This window comes from Lactuca serriola, chromosome 7 (assembly GCF_051521515.1).
Source record: "Lactuca serriola cultivar US96UC23 chromosome 7, Lser_US96UC23_V15, whole genome shotgun sequence".
In the NCBI taxonomy this organism is placed as follows: domain Eukaryota; kingdom Viridiplantae; phylum Streptophyta; class Magnoliopsida; order Asterales; family Asteraceae; genus Lactuca; species Lactuca serriola.
In genome coordinates, this window is record NC_136414.1 from 80,591,185 (window position 1) to 80,615,282 (window position 24,098).

Consider the following 24,098-nt stretch of genomic DNA (forward strand, 5'->3'; position numbering starts at 1 on the left):
ACAATTCCACAATCCTTAAGATAGCCGTGGAACTCGATACTAAGATACTCACCACCCCTATCGGATCTGAGCATCTTTATCTTCCTGCCCAATTGATTCTCCACTTCTTGTTTAAACTCTTTGAACTTTTCAAAGGTATCCGACTTGTGCTTGATTAAGTAGATATATCCATACCTGTTATAGTCGTCAGTAAACATAACATAGAAGCGGTTAGCATCCCTTGTGGTGGATCTGAAGGGCCCACACACATCTGTGTGTATGAGATCCAACAATCCCTCGCCTCTTTCACAAGTACCAGTGAAAGGTGATTTAGTCATCTTTCAAAGCAAACAAGATTCGCACGTGTCATCTGACTTTAGGTCAAATGACTCCAACACTCCATCCTTTTGGAGTTGGGCTATGCACTTCTTATTGACATGTCTAAGACGACAATGCCATCAGCATGCCTTGTCTAAACCATTAGACGAATCGATATGCAACACATTATTTCCTAAGTTGTCTATAACCATCACTATTTCATATACACCATTACAAGGCAATGCTTCAAAATATAAAGTACCATTATAGAAAGCATTAATAGAACCAATTTCATTACTAAATGAAAATCTAAAACCTTTTCTGTACAAACCATGAAAAGAAATAATATTCCTCGTTATCTCTGACGAGTAGTAACAATCATTCAACTCTAAACCTAACCCACTACTAAGCACTATAGAATAAATCTCGGTCTTGGTGACAAGCGACGATTTCATGTTCCCCATTATCATGTTCATCTTCCCATGCTCCACATCCCTACTTCTTCTTAGCCCCTGCAAATCATAACAAATGTGAAAACTGTATCCTGTATCAAGGACCCAAGAACTATCATGTGATAAGTTATTAGATTGAATAGTATAAATACCGGCGAAGGAGGGATTTATCTTCCAATCCTTGATGTCCTGCAAGTATTTTGGGAAACTTCGTTTCCAATTATCCTTGTCATTACAGTAGAAGCACGTTGCTTCTTTAGGATCAGATGAGGGTGTAGCAGAGCCAGTTTTACCTTTGGATCTGGAGGAACCATCATGGGACTTTCCATTGTGGCTCTTACAGGGAGCTTTCCTCTTCTTCCCTTTTCCATGTCCTATAACAAATACGTGGACAGCAGCAGTAGGGGGGGACTCGACAACTTTGCCTTTGAGTCCACTTTCAGCAGTTCTCAATAGACCTTAAAGTTTGCTCAAGGTGACTTCCTCCTTGTTCATATGGTAAGTCATATTGAGTTGATCATAACATGGAGGTAAAGAGTGTAGAATAATATCAATCGCCAACTCTTCGTTAAATTTGACATTCAACTTGAGCAGACGATCCATATACCTTTGCATCCTTTGCAAGTGGCTCGTGATGGACTCTCCATCTTTCATCTTGGTCGTTATCAATGAGGCGACAATCTCGTACATTTCTTGACGCGCACTTTGATGGTACTTTTCCATCAAATCTTGGCACATCTCGTAAGGCCAGTAGTCCTCATAGAACCGCTGGAGCTCAGGAGTCATAATGGCTACCATTATACATGACACCTTTGTCGTGTCTTTTTTGTGAGCCCTATACTCAACTATTTCTTCAGCAGAAGCTTTAGTTTCATATATCTCTTTGAGCTCTTTATCGAGGACGTATTCTTTCTCCTCATATCGAAGGGCCATAAGGATGTTGCAGATCCAATCATTGAAATTGGACCCATCAAAAGTGACCTTCCACAAATGTTCATAAGAGAAAAAGGAGCTTGACGAGTTGGAGTTCGAGCCGGAAGCGTTGTTTGAGCCAAACATCTGAAAAAGAAATGGAACAAATTTTAGATTAGATAAGCAATCCTTAATTAACACCTAAATGAAATATTAAGGCTAGGACCCAACACTATATTTCACAATTCAGAAAAGAGATGTCATAATCCAATTGCAAATTATATGAAGGTAGGTAAATAACGATTTACCAATTGCACCACAAAAAATGAAATGAAGAATTAGGTTTTAAATAAAATGAAATTCATAGATTCTTTTGAGATTCATTAAACTTTTCAATGGCATGTTTAATCTTGATTATGCCCTTAAAGTTTATGACTGGGATACCGAGGATCACAAACAAGGTGTGAATAACTATGCAAATTAGCTAAGCACTCTCGAGTTATTTACAACCTAATCAATGTGTTGGTTAACCACACATGCTCCATTGATCTATGATAATTCTCGAGCTATCCTTTGCAACCCTTGTTGGTCCAAGTTAGTGTGTCGGTTAACCACACACGCTCCACTAACGACATGGCAAGGTGCAGAGTGCAATTTAATGGAGTAACATGATTTTCACATTTCCTAAAGTAACTAAGATTGGTAATTTATAAAAACATTTTGTTACTTTATAACTTTCATTATAGTTATTAATGAGGAATTTATGTCCTATCCTACCCATTCGGCTAACGACCCTCCACTGGTCAAGAGTGCGGTGGGTGAGAGTGGAAACCCAATGGCGGTCATTTTACAAGTCGTTTCCTTAAACACGCCTTATAGACTAGCTTCATTAATGAGGCCTACTAATGGTAAGACTGGCCCATCTTATGCATATATATATATATATATATATATATATATATATATATATATATATATATAAGTATTAAGCTTTCAATATTATAATAGTATAAAAGTTGTATTTTAAACTTTTAAAACACTAGGGTTTTAGAATTTAATATTTCAAAATTAAAACTTTTAATCAAATTTTAAATTCCAAAACTTGAGGGCAAGTATTGATACTTTTCAAAACTTTTAGATCAAATTGTAAATAATTTAAACTAATCATATAATTTTAAAAATTATCTCAAAATTTGATCATAATCTTCCAATTAGATGAGGATAATCAATACCATAACAGAAAATTCGAATTTTAATAGTTAAAACAACTTATGGTAATTATCCAAATCGAATTTAGGCCAAAAATCCGAAAATCTGCCAACAGACGAGTCTCCACGTCGTGTCATGCCATAACACGACGTGGAAGACCAACACGTTGTGTTCCACTATGAACATGTCGTGTTCATCAGGCAGAGACAAAAATGGTTTTTCTGTTGGTGATTTTATATCACCAAATATATTTTAGTGTAATGGATTTAATAAGTGTTACAAGAATAATGTTTTAGTTATAATACAAGTTAGGAGGTGTGGGAGTGCACACTTGTATTTACTAAACATTGTTAGTACTGAACCCTAATCTACTGTGTCAAGTCGGGGTTCAGGGACTAATCTGTTTTTTCTGAAAGATGCAAACTGTTCTCATTTATCCATTGAGTGGATAAATCCGAGAAAATAACGACTCCTTTGGAACACAGGAAACCGGGAAACGCTTCCTTCTTCATCTTCTTCTAAAATTGATTCTGATTTTGTGCCTAAAATCAGAATTGTTGCATCAGGAATTATCCTAAGTTTGGATTTCTTAATACCCAAGGCATATAGGGTCGAAATATCAAACAAGGAAAGTGATTACACGATTCCTGTTTTGTTATCCATATTTCCATAACCCTATTTCGATCTTTCCAACATTTTCTTTTTTCTTTGAAAATTTCATAAATGCATCAAATATAATAGAAAAACACCCTAATCTCGAATACCACTGATGGGTTTTGAGCATTACAACATTCCTATGGTGCACATGCAACCCTAATTACTTTGGATCTAGGTTTTTCTCAAGTTATGCATACAAATCAATTTTCCAAAGCAAGAACCTTAAACTAGCATACAAATTTTGGATTTAGAGAATAAACATGAGTTAGAAGAATAGCTTTCTTGTTAACTAGTAATAACAAGTAATCATTTCCTTAATCTTGACCTTCAAGAGCTTAGTGCCTCAAGCGTTGCACCTCTAATGGAGTCACAAACACCACTAGCAATGGATGAACAAGAGAGAGAGATGGAGGCAAGGAATTTCGGCTAGAGTTCTTCTATCAAGCATAGGGGCCGAAAATTGGTAGCCAAGGGGTCCTTATATAGTTAAGCAGTTAGGGTTTTAGGAGGAAACCCTAATTCTCTACTTAAGCCTTAAGAAATCCATGAGATCCTTCTAGAAATCCCCTTGGACGAAATATATATATGGGCTTCCAAAGATTTCGTCCACTCCTTCCTCTAGGAGTCCATCAGCCCAACCTGCAACTATCAATGATTTGCAATATCAGTCCCCTTACTTCCAATTAGTCTCTTTTGATCACTAAATTAATTCCAAATTAATTTATGATCAATCCTAATTAAATAATATGATTTCTCAATTAATATATTATTCTTATAATATATTAATAAATCATTTATTAACCTCTTTCTCATAATTCATCATGTCAAGTTGCTATGGTGAAGGCAACCCAAAACGACCATGCTACTATAGGGTCAAGTACATACCAATTATAGTTATGGTTTTAGACACCGAATCCAACACCTTAATGAGCCATAAAGTTGCAAACTTTATCTCATCCCAATATACAAGTTCCTCTTATGGACTAAAACACACAAAGAAAGCTAGATCTACATGGAAGGAATCATAAAGGTTGAAGCTTTAAGTCTTACAAATGGTCCAGATAGTGATTCCAAGGGTGGAGTAGTGTGGCTTGCTTGATCTTTGCTCAAAAAAATTCTTCTTCTCTTTCAAAGTGTACCAAGAGCACCAAAATGAGCCACAACTCTCAAAGGGGGATAGGGTTTCGTGATAAAGAGTTAGAGGCTGAAGAAGGTGCCCTAGTCCTTGGGTAAGATGCTTAAATACAAAAGAAACCCTAGTCCCCTTACTTCCAATTAGTCTCTTTTGATCACTAAATTAATTCCAAATTAATTTCTGATCAATACTAATTAAATAATATGATTTCTCAATTAATATATTATTCTTATAATGTATTAATAAATCATTTATTAACCTCTTTCTCATAATTCATCCTGTCAAGTTGCTATCGTGAAGGCAACCCAAAACGACCATGCTACTATAGGGTAAAGTACATACCAATTATAGTTATGGTTTTAGACACCTAATCCAACACCTTAATGAGCCATAAAGTTGCAAATTTTATCTCATCCCAACATACAAACTCCTCTTATGGACTAAAACATACAAAGAAAGCTAGATCTACATGGAAGGAATCATAAATGTTGAAGCTTTAAGTCTTACAAATGATCCAAATAGTGATTCCAAGGGTGGAGTAGTGTGGCTTTATTGATCTTTGCTCAAAAAATTTCTTCTTCTCTTTCAAAGTGTACCAAGAGCACCAAAATGAGCCACAACTCTCAAAGGGGGCTAGGGTTTCGTGATAAAGAGTTGGAGGCTGAAGAAGGTGCCCTAGTCCTTGGGTAAGATGCTTAAATACGAAAGAAACCCTAAAATTATGGGAATGGGACAGAGCAACCATTGTCACGTCATGACCATACTCGTTTCATGCCGTGACATTTTTCCGAATGTGTGTTCTCATATTGGCTCGTCATGTCGTGACACATGATTTTTCCCAAAAACTATGTCTTTGAGTCCTTTATGCTCTACACTAATCCAATCTGGAAAAGACATTAAGGCATTGTTCTTTATCTACCAAGTGTTCGATGATCCCATCTTCAGAAATCTTCTAAATAGGAATGGGATACATTGTATAACGGTTACATGGGAGATGATAGAGTAAAAGTAGTGTATTTTCAAACCTTGTGTTATGAATTTAATAGCCTTAGAATGAAGGAAATCAGAAACCATAAAAGAATTTTACAGCCATGTGATTTCCTTGGTGAATCAAATGAGATTAAATGGAGAACACATCATAGATAAGAGGCTTGTTCAAAAGATACCAAGGATTCTCACACGTAAGTTTGAATATGTGGTCATGGCAGTGGAAGAATCAAAGGAATCGTCTAGCTTATCGATTGAAAATTTCATAGTGATATTCCAATCCCATGAATTTGAATGAGGAACTTCGATAACAACCCTACAAAATTGATGGGTTTTAGTATACTACAACATCCTATGGTGCACATACAACCCTAAATACCTTGAATCTATGTTTTCACAAATTATACATGCAAATGGTTTCCAAGGCATTAAGCTATAACTAGCATGCAATTTGACATAAACAATACAAGATACTAGTTAGAGTAACATACCTTTTGTTGTAGCTTGATTCCATGGAGCTTAAGAGCCTAGTGCCCCAAGTGTGACACCTCAAATGGTTCACACAACACCAACAACCACTTAGAATAACTTGAGAGAAAAGTTCTTATGCTCAAAATCGGCTAGCCCTCTCATATGAATCCTTAGACCCGATTTCTTAAGCTATGGGTTCTTTATATATTGTGGCTATTAGGGTTACACCATGTAACTCATGACTTTCCATGTTCTTCATGCTCCATGGGTTAAAACCTCCATGGAGTATCTATGGGTTACTCCATGGGTTTAGCCCAACATGAAGAACTATGAATCATAAGCCCACGTATATATAAGAATGAATGATTTACACAATCAATCCCCATATATTTAATTAGTGTCTTTTGATCACAAAACTAATTCCGAATTAATTCTTGATCAATAGTAATTAAATAATATGATTTCATATTAATATATTAGAACTTATAATATATTAATAAATCATAAATATCCTTTTCTCACAAAATTCTATCCAAATTGTTCCGATGCCATGCAACCCAAATGGACCATGCCAAATCGGGTCAAGTACATATCAATTAAAGTTATGGACTTAGACACTAATCCAACGGTCTCTCACTTGGATAAGTCTAATAACTATTATTGCAAGTATGACTCTGCAACCTGACTAGCAATTATAGCTCTTAAAAGATGTTGTCGTACTCTGAACAAATCAATGACGCGTCTATTAGATAAGGGATCATATATTTCTCCATTCTAGATATCATATGGACTAAGACATGGGTTATAATCATTCTCTCTATCCATTTGTTGTTTCCCGATTTCAAATTTATGACGACCGACTAATTGAACAGATCAAATCAGTCCAGGCTCGACAGAGCACTTACGTTTGTCATCACTAAATCATCGAGGGGCCCACAGATATCACTTTTATCCCTCTAAGGGTAAAGGAATGGATAAACTTCTACTCATATGTTTTCTCTAAATACTTATCAAATCACACACAAAAATGTGTTTTATAACACCAAGTTACTGGTGCGTTATCACATAATCAATGTGTAACCGACTTGTAGACTGCAACTCATATCTCTTGGTTTGAAGAATATAAGATATTTTCGTCTCATGATCACTCATGATAAAATCCATGAAATGATTCAAATGAGCATGGGTTTAATCCAATACTCGAATCTCATTCCAGGAGCACTCATGAATGTTGTAGAAACTTTTGCTATGCCTAAACACTTTAGACATATACAAGCCCAACTCATGACAGTCTTGATTCATACCTATTTCCAAAGTATGATTGACTGTGGAGAGTTTGAATAACCTAGTTATTCAGGAAGTCAAAACATACAAAGTGAAACACAAGAATAATTGAATCTAATATGGTCTCAAAACTTATGAATATAAATAAAACACCTTTTATTTATCACCATATTGATTACACATTATTCATTGTATAATGTTTCAATTTATCAACCTAATACTTGAATTAAAACAATAGTCATGCCATGCTCCAAGCATGCACACTATGTTTGTCCAAACAATAGTTATGCCATACTCGAAGTATGCACACTATGTTTGTCTATGATCCTTACTTTGTGAAATAGACAAATTGAACATGATTCCAATGATACTCATTTCACAATCCCAAATCCTTACCGCAAATGTAAGAATACATGATTCTTTGCCATTTACTGAAATCTGTTAGATTCTAAACTTATATGCATTGATCCTCTTGTAATGACTATGCACAAAAGTCACAAAGACTTGGCAACAAACATTACAAAGTATTCCAGTGGAGAGCAATTCCATGGAAACGAAGTCTCACATTCAAAGTACATTCCTTTGAACATCCTTCATGCATTAAATTTTCTAATCTTACACATATTTAATGAATAACATCCACTTATGGAAACATTTCCATATTCCATTTTGACTATCTCTTCTGAACAAGAGTTGCCTCTTTTCAGAATATGTCAATATGTTCCTTTCAAAATTAACACTATACTTCCAATTATCCATGAGCAACAAATCTTTGGTAAACCTCATATTATCCTCGACAATTGCTTAATCATTTTAGTCATATCCAATTCTAGACCTTTTCCCTCCTTAATGCCCTAGGCGTTTGGAAAATTTAGAAAGGATAAATTATTATCGCGCATCTAATCGATCTTATAACTAAAGCATACGGGACGCGATTCATGATGTCTCATATAAAGACATGATCCTAGACCAGTCTTTTGCTACAATATTTTTTTTATTTGCCATGTTTTCATAATTCGACTACGAAGAGGGATGTCGTAATCATAATCGAATTTTGAGAACGCAATATATATAGAATTTCCTTATGTTGAACCATTCCAACATAAAATTCATATATATATATATATATATATATATATATATATATATATATATATATATATATATATCCTTGACTAAACATGATTAAAATCTCAATCTAAGCTTTTAGAATTGAAATGAAGTATAATTTCCTCTCCCTTAATTATAACAAAACAACTTTTCAAACCCTGCAAAGTATATTTTGCAAATTGAAACTTTTGTTTTCTATAATTAACATTGCTAACTTGAAACATCTAACATTATAATCATGCTCTCACTAACATGATAATTATTAGCATAACACTTATGCTCCCACTAGCTTGGACATGTATCTAGAAATCAGCTGGACTTCTAGAAATCAATACTCTTATGACTTTCTTACCAAAGTTCAGATTTCTGATACGAGATGCTTTGATAAGACTTTATCAAAATCATACACCTTTTCTTAGATAGCTCACATGTGTGTCTAAACAATTTTTAGAACTATGAAAAGGGATGTCGTAATCATAGTCTCAATTGTTTATACCTTTTCCATTTCTCACAAGTCCATGTTAGTGTGCCGGTTAACCACACACGCTCCACTAACGACTTTGAGAATGCAAATATCACAATTGCTATCTACTTAAAATCTACTTAGTGAAAGCGTTTCCTCACCATCATTTTCATGAATCGAAGAGAAACCTTATGAAACTTAGATTTCTATGGTGTATGTGTTCCTATCCATATGAATCAATCAAAACCATAATCACAAGACAAGGTTAATGACAAATCCAAACTCATATGGACTGAACTTGTTTAATCTTAGTTTTCTTGCCACCCGGAAGCACAAGGGCCTACCATTGCTTCCAGGTTGTTATGCAAATAATTGAGAACTCATAGAACTCATATACATAGTCAACTTTAACTGGAATGGGCGTAGAAACAACAATATGTCAACATGATAGGTTACAAACTTCAAGTCGTGTGCTAGTGATAAACAACAAGTTTTATTCTAGATTAGTTCTTGAAACTTTTCAAGACCTTTAATACTCCCACTGACCTCTTGACATATAAGATTCTCTTGTCAAAAACCATTCCTTGATAAAACAAATATTCAAGAGTTAGTGCGGATACTTATCAAGATAAACACTTCACACAATTGGTCTTAGTTGGTCTTTGTTTTATCCAGAACATCACAACTTACCAATCTCAAATGTACAAGAGTAAGAAAACATTTTACTCTATATTTGACAAGTGTTATAAACCTTCTAACGATTATGTCACTCAAGTTACAATCTTAGAGTATGACTCTAAGACTTGTTTTGGAACGAAGTATATATGGTTCATTTTAACCAATGCAACAATTCATGATTCCTCTTCTTAGCCAAACAAATGCACTAAGATGTCCTTAGAGAATCAATTGTGATATGGTTTCATAATCACTAAGGTAATCCTAAAACACGATACTAAAGTACTCTCCCATCTTTTCAGATTGGAGAAACTTTTATTTTTCTGCCTAATTTGATTCTTCTCATTCGTTCTGCCATACATTGAAACTTTTCTAATGTTTCAGAATTACACTTAAACTTGTAAGTATAACCATATTCACTAAACTTTAGTAAACCATTACGAATAGTCTTATCGTTCTCTGTGGTGGACCTAATAAGCACACAATCAAGTGTACCCGATCTCCTAGTCCTTCACTTGACTCACATATACATGTGAACAAGGAATTAGTCTTAATTTTCCAAAGATGAAAATTCTCATTCATCATACAATACAAGTTGCATGATTCCAAGTTTCTATCCATCTTAAACTTGGGTGATGAGAATTTTCCTTATTTTAGTAAATTATGACACTACCACAAACGAAAGAATCAAATCCATTTCCCAATGTTGCTATCAATGGAATCATATAAACAACACTTTTTCACAAATTCAATTGTAAGGAAATTTGAAATAAAAAAAATCAAAACTTTTCTTTTATTTTAAAACTTGCGGAAAAACTTATCCTTACAATGCAAATGCATATGAAAACAATGTTGTTATTTATTCCTAGGCAATCTATCATAACTCTTAAGCAGCAGCTCAAAATTCTGATCTTCACGATCAGAATCAGCTTACTCTTCCTTTAAGCTTCCTTTCTTCGATTCTACAAAACATCAAAATGTGACCTAGTCACATCATGTAATAAGAATCTCAAATAGGAACTTCATGGAGATAGATAGTGGACTTACTTGAAGTAGAGTCATACATTCTAACTTTACCATCCTTATGATATTTCAGGTAAATAGGGCAGTTTCGCAACCAATTCCCCTCCTTTTGGCAAAAGAAACATATGGACTCTTTGGGAATGGTACATGGGACTATCTCAGACTCAGCCTTTCTCTTTACCATTTGGTCAACCGAGTTTACTATGGCCGATCTCTTTCCATTGGGAAGAGAAAATTTTTCCAAGATTTCCAATGTTACCATTGTCAATGTCCATGGAAGATTGGGAAGTCGATCTTCTAATCAAATTTGCTTTACCAGTGCTCCAAATCATTTTTGATTCAGCAACATCAAGCAAATAGGTAAGATCATTAATGTTCATGTCACGGTCTGTCATATAGTAGTCCTAAATGAACTCACTATGTGACTTAGGAGGTGATTGAAGAACCTAGTCAACAACCAACTTCCTCAAGACTTTGACACCCAACTCTCCCGGCTTATCAATATGTGACTTCATCTCCAAGATGTGAGCATACACAAACTTTGCTTACCAATAGGGCTTGAGTAACCTTGAACTTGTGGGTTAGGGAGAATAATTGGAGGAAGAGGAGGAAGTGAAGTATGATTTCCATGATCCAATCGCGGGACATCATCTTCATTAGGAAAGCTTGTTCCAAGAGATTTGGGAAGATCATAGTTGTCTAAACCAGACATCTACAATGGGAGAAATTCAAATTAGTTGATTTAAGTCCTTAATATAACACCCAATATGAAATATTAAGGCTAGAACCCAACACAATATTTTATAACTTGGAAGAGCTCGCTTTGGGGAAAAACGTATTAGTAGCTTATATGCCATGGGAAGGTTACAATTTTGAAGATGCAGTACTCATTAGTGAGCGCTTAGTATATGAAGATATTTATACTTCTTTTCACATACGTAAATATGAAATTCAGATTAACCAAGGCTCCGAAAGGGTCACTAATGAAATACCACATTTAGAAGTCCATTTACTCCGAAATTTAGACAAAAATGGAATTGTAATGCTGGGATCTTGGGTGGAAACAGATGTTGTAATCCAAGCTATAAAATATTTGAAGGTAGGTAAATGACGATTTACCAATTTCCACCATGGAAAACGAAAAAGATTTTTAGGTCTTTAGTGAATTGAAACTCCTAGATCATTTGAGATTCATTAAACTTTTCAATGGCATGTTTAAATCTCGATTGTGCCCTCTCAAGTTTGTGACTGGGATGCTGAGGATCACAAACTAGGTGTGAATAACCATGCAAATTGACTTGGTACCCTTAATTTTTATCACCTAATCGATGTGTCGGTTACCCACACGCGCTCCACCAATCTATGATAAACATTAAGTTACCCTTTACCACTCTTACTAGTCCATGTTAGTGTGTCGGTTACCCATACACGCTCCACTAACGACTTGGTAAGGTACAAAGTGTAATGTCATGGGTTAGCACCAAATTCACATTTTCCTAAAGTAACTAAGATTGAGAATTTAATAAAGTTTAGTTACTTTATATTTATCATTATACTTTTAATGAAGGGAGAATCATAGTCCTGTCCTACCCCGTTCGGCTAACGACCCTCCACCAGTCAAGGAAGCGGTGGGTGAGAGTGGACACCCATTAAACTACCAGTTTATAGGCAGTAACCTTATACCCCCCTTATAAACCGGCTTCGTGAATGAGGCGTACTAACGGTAAGACTGACTTTGTTCTTATACATATATATGACTATTAACTATTAATATTATAATAGTATAAAGGTTGAATTTTAACTTTTAAAATTCTAAGGGTTTAACTTGGAATTAAAGTATTCATGGGGGGAAACTTTACAAATTCCAAAACTTAAGGGCAAGTTTTGAACAATTCAAAAACTCTTGGTTTCCATAACTTATGTGTTTAAAGTAGTTTTAATGAAAAAACTTTTCAAGTTCCATAACTTGAGGACAAGTTATGGAAGACTTTAAAACATTTTAAAAAAATGAGACTCTTTGTTTTCATAACTTATGGAAATCTTATGAGGTTTAAAAATCATAAATGAGACTTTTCATATAAGTTGAGGACAAGTTACAAAAACACATTTTATGAACAACTTTTAGATCAATTTCGATCGAAAACAAATTATCACATAATTTTTCTATTAATTTAAACTAACTCATAAGAACAAGATAATTCATATCATCAATCTTCAAGAAATAGCATATTCATATTAACTAATAAAAAACTTGAAATTATGACAATTATCTTTGAAATTGGAAGAGAATCAACATTACCATAACAACAAAATCAAATTTTATGAACAAAAACATTTTGTGGTAATGATTCTAATCCAAACCAGGCCAAAAAAAACCTCGAATATATGCTGTCAGGGGCTCCAACTCGCTGAGTGCAAGAACCAACTCAATGAGTTGGATGAATTTACATATGGACTCGTCGAGTCCCCTGTCCAGACAACAAAAATTCGATTTTTTCAGCTTTTTTCAACAATTTGTCTCAAGTATAATTGAAAACAAGCCTTGTCTCTGATACCACTGATGGGTTTTAGTATACTATAACATCCTATGATGCACATACAACCCTAAATAACTTGGATCTATGTTTTCACAAATTATACATGCAAATGGTTTCCAAGGCATTAAGCTATAACTAGCATTCAATTTGACATAAACAATACAAGATACTAGTTAGAGTAACATACATTTTGTTGTAGCTTGATTCCATGGAGCTTAAAAGCCTAGTGCCCCAAGTGTGACACCTCAAATGGTTCACACAACACCAGCAAACACTTGGAATAACTTGAGAGAAAAGTTCTTATGCTCAAAATCGGCTAGCCCTCTCATATGAATCCTTAGACCCGATTTCTTAAGCTATGGGTTCTTTATATATTGTGGCTATTAGGGTTACACCATGTAACTCATGACTTTCCATATTCTTCATGCTCCATGGGTTAAAACCTCCATGGAGTATCCATGGGTTTAGCCCAATATGAAGAACTATGGATCATAAGCCAACATATGTAAGAATGAATGATTTACACAATTAATCCCCATATATTTAATTAGTGTTTTTTTATCATAAAATTAATTCCAAATTAATTCTTGATCAATACTAATTAAATAATATGATTTCATATTAATATATTAGAACTTATAATATATTAATAAATCATAAATATCATTTTCTCATAAAATTCTATCCAAATTGTTCTGATGTCATGTAACCCAAATGGACCATGCCAAATCGGGTCACGTACATACCAATTAAAGTTATGGACTTAGACACTAATCCAACAGTAATATGTTTTTCACTCACAAGTCTCTACAAAGGCAAAAGACAAGAAGCATGTAAAACCTTTATCATAAAATCAATGTTTATAATGTCACAAATACAGACATACAATGAAGTACCACAAGAAAAGGAAAGAGGATGAGAGTGAGGATATGAATCTCATATATGGAAATGAAGTAAAAAAAAAAAGATGAAATAATGTTCATGGCAAGTGCATGGCTTAAAAAGTTTCGTTAATGATGCATGGTGCAAAGATGGTGTATGTGATGATCTTGTGAAAGGAAACAATAAAATGTGTTTGCCTGTGGATGATAATCTCCATGGGAAGGTTCAAAATTTTGATGATGAATGATTGATGATACTTGGAGTATGATGGCTTCAAGGTGTTGAATTTGGGGGGGGGGGGGGGGGGGGGGGTATGTGTGTTAGAAAGTGTTAACCTATATTGTTATTTTAATTAATTATTTGATAAATATAAAGTTAAGTGCTCGAACCATTGTGATGGTTCATGGAAAGTTATGTTTGATCATTTTGTATGAACTCCAAATGATCTTGATACTGATAGTTTATTAACCGATTTTGGTTTGTTGATCTTTAATGAAAGTTTTACGTTTTCTTTACTCATCTTATTTATAAAATGCAATTAAAATAAATAATATAATCGGTAAAGTGAACCGATAAGCGATGAGAACATATGAAATAATTGGTTACTTTTTGGATAACTGACTAAAATTGTAACATAAACACCACATAGACTCCAAATCACTATGTGTCATAGTTGTAATTTTGAAGAATCTTAGTAACTAATTACTTTTACATATATTAAAATGACTCAGACTCAACGATAATATACAAAATAGTTTGCAGCTAAATTGTGACATAAATCCTTTTATGTTTATTCGTTTTGGAAAGGAGTCTTCCTAACGAGGGTTTCGAATCAATTTTCGCGCACCGACTAATCCTCCGATGCAAACATGAGGCTATGACTCATGTCGTGGAGTCACTGCAGACAAACTTCCATGGTCATAGGGGTTGCGTAGTGTCAATATTTGAATATAGGTCAATAGATTATCTACCATATCTTCTACATATTTTACAAGTAACCACAACCTAATTAGTTGTTTTATATTTTTGATATATCAACTTAAAATGCTAAATGATCTTTTTCCTAGTTTAATAATTCTTTTTTTAGAGACTTCATAGTTATTTAGGTTTGTTTGTTTTTTAGAACTTCTTTTATCATTTTTGTCTACATGGTGCAAAGGTTAACTTACACATCATTTGTTTTTTAAAATACAGTAGACCTAAAAAGATATACACCATCTTTTCTTGAGGCAAACATGAGAATCATTTCTCACCTCTTATAACCTAAACACACTCGCAATAGGAGAAAAATAAAATTTTAAAAAGAAAACCTCCATGACGCTTCTCTTTTTCCATTTGATTTATGTTTTTCAAAGTTGAAGATTACAATTACACATTTAAGCTTCTTATAGAAAATAACATTAGGTTAATGCATTACCACTTTGATCGGATAAAATTTAAAATATGTTCTTTTAGCTATCACATTACAGTTTTAAAGTTGCCAATATGTGTCGCCAATTTCTGATGTATAGTTTCAATAAAAAAGTTTTTGCTCTAACAATAAAGAATAAGAATGACTTTTTCAAATAAAAAGTCATAGGTTCAATTTTTATTACAAACGTAGATGGTAATTTATGAGTATAGATTAGTTTTTCATTCAAAAAAAAGATTATTCCAATAATTTTTATAAATTTTTATACGAGAGAAAAATAAAATACACCTTTCAATTAAACAAACATCATTGTTGAACCTGAAGGATAAAAGAGTACAATATTGACTTATAAGAAAAGCAAAAAGATTTTTCAAATTACCCGGATTAATTGGAGCAAAAGGTTCTACTTGCTAGAAGTGGCCCTCGCACACTCAATTCCTGTATCTCATCCAAATCGCACACACATATGGACACAATCCACAGTTGGAAGACAAGGTCATCTCGAGACTCGACTGCCCTTAATCAACAATCACCTCTTCTTCAATCTTGAGTCACATCCAATCTATACCCAATTCATAAAAACCATCGATTTCTGTCCCCTTTTCTTCCAAAACCCTCAGAGTTTTGATCTTCTCCGTACAAAAATGGAGGGCACATTCCTCCCAAACAGACCAGCTCTCCCTCTCCAGTTGACAAAACCTACACAATCAACCCAACAACAAAGACTCGGATTCAATCCAACAACTCTCCCGCCACAACCACCGTCTCCACAATCTTTCCCCATTGATCCTCTCGTCCAACACCTCATTCACCTCTCTTCACCGCCACCGACCACCACCCACAAGCAGAAACCTATACGATCAGTAAAATCAAGCAACACCCACATCGAATTCCCTTCTACTCGCAGTTACTCAAAAAAGCATGCCCCCAATCGAACACATTTCAGGAAGCCTTATTCAAGTTCACTCCTTACCCTTGAAGACCCGAAAGTTCAATTGGCGGGTATTGATGGTGATGGTGATGGGTCGCTTGATTTTCTTTCAATTGAGTGTAAGTCTATGCTGGATTCTATCTTGGAACAGTCTTCATCCAGTTTACATTTATTCTTTTATTCCGTTAAGTTCAAGTTGATTGAACTCGATTTGGTTAGCCTATTAAAGGGTTTAGATCGTTCGGGTAACTGGGAAAAAGCCCTTTCTTTGTTCGAATGGGTACTGGAGGATTCAAGGACTAATCAAAGCTTCAATATTGACAACCAGATGATCGAATTAATGGTCAAAATCTTGGGTAGGGAGTCACAACATACGATCATGTCAAAGCTCTTTGATAAGTATGGTGTTGGGGATTATTCTCTAGATGTTCGTGCTTTCACTACTATTATCCATTCGCATTCATGTACAGGAAAGTATGAAAAAGCCATTTACTTGTTTGATCGCATGAAAGCAATTGGACTTTCCCCAAATTTGGTCACTTACAATGTAATGTTGGATGTTTATGGGAAAATGGGTCGTTCTTGGGACAAAATCTTGAATCTGTTAACTGAAATGAAAACCGAAAAGCTTGAATTCGATGAGTTCACTTGTAGTACAGTGATATCCGCATGTGGTAGAGAAGGTTTATTAGAGGAAGCAAAGACATTTTTCGCAAGTCTAAAATCTCAAGGCTATAAACCAGGAATCTTTACCTATAATTCTCTACTCCAAGTGTTTGGGAAGGCCGGAATGTACTTAGAGGCATTAAACATCTTGAAAGAAATGGAGGAAAACAATTGCACACCCGATTTAGTCACTTATAACGAGCTTGTGGCTGCTTATGTGAGAGCAGGTTTCCATGAAAAGGGGGTTGATTTAATCAACACAATGGCTCAAAAGGGTCTAAAACCGAATGCAATCACGTATACAACGGTTATAGATGCATATGGGAAATGTGGAAAAGAAGATAAGGCGTTGAGTCTATTTAATGTAATGAAGAAATCCGGTTGTGTGCCCAATGTTTGTACTTATAATGCAATTCTTGGAATGTTAGGTCGAAAATCTCGATCCGAAGAGATGATGGAGATTCTTCTCGATATGAAATCAAATCGAATTTCACCAAATCGTGTCACTTGGAACACAATGCTTGCTATGTGTGGGCAAAAGGGTATGCATCTTTATATGAATTGGGTGTTACGTGAGATGAAAAGTTGTGGTTTTGAACCCGATAGGGACACGTTCAACACATTGATAAGTGCATATGGGAGATGTGGATTGGAAATTGATGCGGGTGAAGTTTATCGGGAGATGATTAAAGTCGGGTTTAATCCGTGTATTACAACTTATAACGCGCTTTTGAACGCCTTGGCTCGTAAAGGGGATTGGAAATCTGGGGAATCGGTGATTCTAGACATGAAAAGTAAAGGGTTTAAGCTTAGTGAAACCTCATATTCTTTGATGCTTCATTGCTACTCAAAAGGTCAAAACTTTAAAGGGTTAGATGCTATGGCAAAAGAGATATACGAAGGGAAGATCTTTCCAAGTTGGATGCTTCTTAGAACCCTAATCCTCGCAAATTTCAAGTGTCGATCGCTTTCCGGGATGGAAAAAGCATTTCAAGAATTGCAAAAACATGGGTACAAACCGGATCTTGTTATATTCAACTCCATGCTTTCGATTTATGCAAGAAACAAGATTTATGATCGGGCCCGCAAGATTCTTGATTTGATTCATGAAAACGGATTGCAACCGGATCTTGTGACTTTTAACACATTAATGGATATGTATGCAAGAACTGGCGAGTGTTGGGAAGCCGAAGAGATTCTCAAAAGTGTACAAAATTCGGGTAGAAAACCGGATCTTGTGTCATATAACACCGTGATTAAAGCGTTTTGTAGGCAAGGTTTAATGGATGAAGCTAGAAGGGTACTTTCGGAAATGACAAATAACGGGATTCGGCCATGTATTGTTACATATAACACATTTGTTGCGGGATTTGCGGCTCAGGGTTCGTTTTTAGAAGTAAACGATGTGATTAGTTATATGATTGAGCATGATTGTAAGCCAAATATGTTAACTTATAAGACAATTGTGGATGGATATTGTAGAGCTAAGAAGTATCAAGAGGCGTTAGAGTTTGTGGGGAGTATTAGAAAAATGGATAGTTCGTTTGATGAGCATAGTTTGCAAATGCTTGCTTCTTGTGCTCGGACAAATGTGTTATGACGATTTTGCCCTTGAAATGTTATTCGTTGTTTTGTGGGTTGATGTTGCTTTTGAATATATTGCCCTTGCAATGACAAACTTCCATGGTGTTGTTTCTAGATTTGAAGGGCTTGCAACGGAAGGCAAACATTGAAGATCACCAAAGGTACATTTGTGAAAGGGAAAATTGTGGGAAATAGCAATGTACTTTACTCTTACCCATAATAGCAACATACTTATATCTGTTTGACCTCAAAAGTCAAAGCTTCAACTCATTAACTCTTATAAATATGCTATGGAGTGATTGAAAATCTTTATCTTTTTTCCAGTTATTCTGTTACTTTATTCATCAAATTATATCACTATTGAGTTAAAGATTTCTTATAAATAAAAATATACATCTCATTCTTGTTATGAAACACCTCTGTGAAACTATAAAATTTTCAACTGATTCAAGTAAGGCTGGGTTTGTTATATGTGACTGGAAAAGCTTTTTAAGGCTATTTTAAATGATGAGAGGGCATTTATGTCTTTTTCACAGATTAGAGACTTAGAGCTTGTTGTTGTCCCACCTTTTTACATCTTTTTGGACGCGATAAAAAGTTGCAATTTCTTGTAACAGATTTTTAACCAATTTGTTCTTTGCAGGAAATAAAGCTTCAAGCAAAATCAAAGGATGAAGGGTTTTGTGTTAAGAGTCCAAGATTTCAAAACAAAAGTTATGTTTTATTTACTTATTGGTAAGAAAGTATGGGGTCTCTTTTTGTATTTAGAGGTATGTTTATTTATAGATCGGAATTTTCATGTAAATGTTTGTAATTTATACCAAGAATTATGGGCTTTTTGGATCATATTTGTGTGTGATTCATTTTACATATGCTTTGCCCTTTCATCTTAGTGAATTCCCGAACAATAATGTTACAAAAACGTGTATCTTATGCAATAAAAATTATAGATTGTTTTTTAGTTTTTTTTATGGTACTTGGTGGATCGTGTGTGAATTTAATCAAAATGACCAAATTCAAAGCTGTCGTACAATTATGTGAAATTAGATACATGCTTAAATGAGTCGGTTCATACAATTTTGAGTATCGACATTTAATGTGTGTGTTGGAAGATAAAAGTATTTGTTGGAAATAGTGCTTTGTCACAATTGTTTGTTAATATGAGAGTTACTTTTGGTTATACACGATGACAAATGTAAACGATATTGACAAAAGATGAGTTATAAAGATCTAGTTTGTTAATTAATTAAGTCTTTAATTAATTAAATGAAACTTGTAGATCTATAACGACTTAAATGTAATAATCAGAAATTCAAATAAGTATCAAACTTAAGGATAATTACTTTGTGATCAAGTAATTATCCTTAAGGGTCTAATCTTTCCTTATAAATAGAGGACTTCAAAATCGATTCGAGATTAATAATCCAAAGTGAGAAAAACTCTAACATCTCATTTTCAAGTTTTATAGGAAAGAATAGAAAAAAAGAAAGAGATTTCCTTTCCTTTTTCTTCTTTTCCTTTTTTTTTCTTGCTCTCATTTCCTTAGTGATCATCCCCAAAATGGGAGGAAATATTTAATGCAAAATAAGTTTTTTTTTTCCTTCCATTTTTTTCCTTTCCTCCTTAACATTATGTTCTCACGATTAAAAAAATTAAAGAGGAGGAAAAGGGAAGGGAGGGTAAAGGAAAGAAAGAATATGGAAGGAAAAATGGGAGAGGATAGATGTGTTCTTGAGTTTAAGAAGGAAAGAAAAAGTATTGTTAAATGACAAATATACTTTTGAATAGAGTGTTGAAAATTTGAAACTAAACTCCTTCTGCACTTATCTTTGTTAAAAAAATTCATGCTAATTGTTCTTATTGTTGTTGTTGAGATAATAAAATTTTATTTTATTACTTTTTCTATTACTTCGTACCAAACACTATTAAATATTGTTAAAGATACAAAATATAAATGTCAAAGTATAAGACATCTAAAAATTTATTCGAAAATTGCATCAAATAACTTTATTCTATATGCAAAATACTCAACGTATTATATACTTGTTTTTTATATTTTTTCTAGATTAATTTTTTTTTTCAAAAATAACCCTTACAATTTTTATTTTTATTTTTATTTGGCCATTTTAGCATTTTATCCATAATCTTTCTGTTATATATATATATATATATATATATATATATATATATATATATATATATATATATATATATATATATATATATATATATATTCATAAAAACCTTCATATTTTACAAACTTTTTTTTAACCAACTATTTTTGGTTTGGCTCATTATTACTTTGTTTTTAATGTTGTAGTTGTTGTTTATGTTGTTGATAGTTTTGGACATTAAAACCTGATGAATGCATTTGATTTTTTTCAAAACATAAAGAAAGGATGTTGTGTGTGATTCTTATTGGCAAAATGGATATGAACATTCATTTATAGGATGCTTGATGTAACGTCTCAAAATCATAGTAATTTTTTTATTTAAAAAAAATGACATTTCCATAGAATCATAAGTCACCAAAGCATTGTTTTACAACCATATCAAAATCAAAGTAATAAATCAGGGTATCTCTCAAAACATAAAACCAGTAGAAGATGTGTACAATCATGCATTTGATAACATCCCAAAAATATGATCCAAAAATTCCATTTTTAATTTAAATAAAACAGTATTCCAAAAACATTATACATACATCTCAAATGAAAATAAGTATCTCAATGACATAACAATTAGAGTGATTTCTCAAAAGTGGAATCCATGTGGTGAGTGTGATGCACTCATCCCACGCTCTTCCCCTTGAAACCGGAAGTACCTGAAACAAAAACTAAACATCGTAAGCACAAAGCTTAGTGAGTTTCCCAAACTACCTCATACCATACATAATAAATCACATATTGCCCCCTACATTGGGCCACGCCCGACATCGGGCCCCACACGACATCGAGCCCCACTCGGTTTACAGATCTGTTATTCTCAGGTCTCGCCTGTCACTGGGCCTCGCCCACGATACAAATACAATATATATCACATAATCATGCTAACACATATAATGATCATAAACACTAACATATGTTCCAATCCTCAGACATCGCCTGACATCGAGCCCCACCCAGTATACATAGCAGCACATAACACATGCAAGGGTCACGCAGACTCCTAGCATCCTAGCATAATCAATAAGGGTCGGCATTGGTGTCTTAGACTCGCTAAACCGAGTGAGGAAACTCACCTCGAATGTTGAATCTTCCTGAAAGAAATCCTTAGTTGCTACCTTGACGACTCCCTGAGCTAAACAATCCATACTTGGAGTAAAATAACCATTTTCCCCCTGACTTAGTTTGAACCAAAATTGAGGCCCAAATCCACAAACCAAAAAGGCCCAAAACCAATTGTTCCTCCAAGGCCCACTTAGTCCAAAAGCTTGATTTCAGATGGCCCAATAAGGACCAAAGCAAAAAGGTCCAAATAAGTGGCCCAACCAAGGCCCAAAAGATACGAAGCCCAATCAGACCGAGTATGCGGGGCGTACTTAGTTGTATGCTAAGTGTATTCGCTGCATGGCTTCTATGTTGTGCGTACTGACTTGTACGCCCAACATACTCCTCCATTAAGCCAACTTTTCCATTAAGCTCTTAATGCTTAAGTCCAATGGTCCAAAACACATATCTGAGTCCCAAAGAGTATCTAGAACCATAAAGTCACTGACTTGGTGACTTTGCATGCCCCAAAAGATCCCAACTTCGATTTATAACATTCTACATTCATAAAAATGGCCATAACTCATGCATGGATGGACCTAAGCTTCAAAAATGACAACTTTATGAATCGAGGACCAAAAGAACACCAATAGTGGCAACTCTAAGCTTCGGAAGTGATATTAAACCACAAGATCTCATCTATGGGACCAAAAAGGGTCCAAAACTCAAACAAATGAGATCTAAGCTTCTAAAGAGCAACATTAAAACTTTATACCTCCAACAAGCCAGAAATGGAGTAGATAATCCAGATCTACAAGCTCCTCCTTGAACCACCACCTAGCTCCAACCTTCTCCTTCTTGAAAATGGGACAAAATGCACCAAAATGGACACTATAAGCTCAAAATGCAAGAGAGATGATTAGGGTTTCGAATATGATGCTTAAGGGTCTAAGGAGGCTGAGAAATGAGGGTTTCAAAAGCCATAAGGATGCTTATATAGTGTCCACACTTGAAAATTGTAACATTCATAAAATTTCAAGAAAATTTAAACTTTTCCAAACCAACCAAAATCATAGTTGTTTACGTTGTAGTTTTCAAAACATGTTCATTATCAGAGTTATTCCCAAAATCACAAAACATAACATGAGGAGGTGCATGATCAAACCTTTGCCTTCCCACAATCATCTGAGGTACCTGAAACATAACCCATAACCGTAAGCCCAACGCTTAGTGAGTTTCCTCAGAATACTACCACAACACATAATCGTTGATATCACAAACAACATACATACAGAACCTTCAACATGTCTGGACCGCCGTACCGGGTCTTCAGCATGTTTGGACCGTTCTTCGGGCCTTCGGCCTGACTGGTCTACCTCACAGGCCTTCAGTCTATCATGGTCGCTCTGGGTTTGTTGGCCTTCTGCATACAGTATGACCGCCTTAACCCAAACATCCATCAGATATCCACATATAACATAATCTAACACATCTAGCATATACAGGTAGTCATATAAGTCTAGCAGATCACTCTAGCATAGCACATCCTATCTACCAGGATGTCAATCTAACAGATATTACAGCATAACAAGCATACAATAACCAGGACAACAATCCAAAGGGCCGACATTGGTGCCCTCGACCCGAGAGTATAGTGAGGACAACTCACCTCACACTGACGAACTACACAGAAAACCTCTGGCTGTTGGCCCACTAAAATCATGAAATATCATAACAAATAAACATCTAATTAAAAATTGGATTACCACCCCTAACTAATAACCCAAACTTAGGGCAAATGACATCTTTACCCTATCCATAATTGGGCCAAGACCCGGACTCAATTCTTGATCCAAAAACCCAAAGTTATACAAGGCTCATCATTGGCCCACTTTTCCAAACTGGGCCCAAACTCCTTATTGGGCCTTATCCTAAGGCCCAAGTCTTCACTTGGCCCAAAACACTCATACTCATATAGACCAATAAGGGCCTAAGCATTCAAGCCCAGAGTCCGAAATCCGACAGAAGGCATACGCAAGGCCTCCGAACCTCGCATTCACCCACATCGGTGTGGTTGATCGAGTACGCGGGGCGTACTCCTCCTTATGTGAGGCGTACCCTCGCAGATCCAAAAGTCCCATTTTGTGCTTAATGACTTAAGCACTTAAGCCCAAACTTTAGATTCGTGGTCCAAATGCACCCT

At 34.8% G+C, this 24,098-nt stretch overlaps 1 protein-coding gene across 1 annotated transcript; it reads left to right on the forward strand.

Moving 5' to 3' along the window:
- Positions 1 to 15,925: 15,925 nt before the first annotated feature.
- On the forward strand, positions 15,926 to 19,647 carry LOC145061281 (Tetratricopeptide repeat (TPR)-like superfamily protein). The gene is made up of 2 exons (XM_079008714.1): positions 15,926 to 18,847; positions 19,330 to 19,647. The coding sequence occupies exon 1, from the start codon at positions 16,150 to 16,152 to the stop codon at positions 18,700 to 18,702; it is 2,553 nt and encodes an 850-aa protein (XP_078864840.1). The 5' UTR covers positions 15,926 to 16,149; the 3' UTR covers positions 18,703 to 18,847; positions 19,330 to 19,647.
- The last annotated feature ends 4,451 nt before the right edge of the window (positions 19,648 to 24,098 follow it).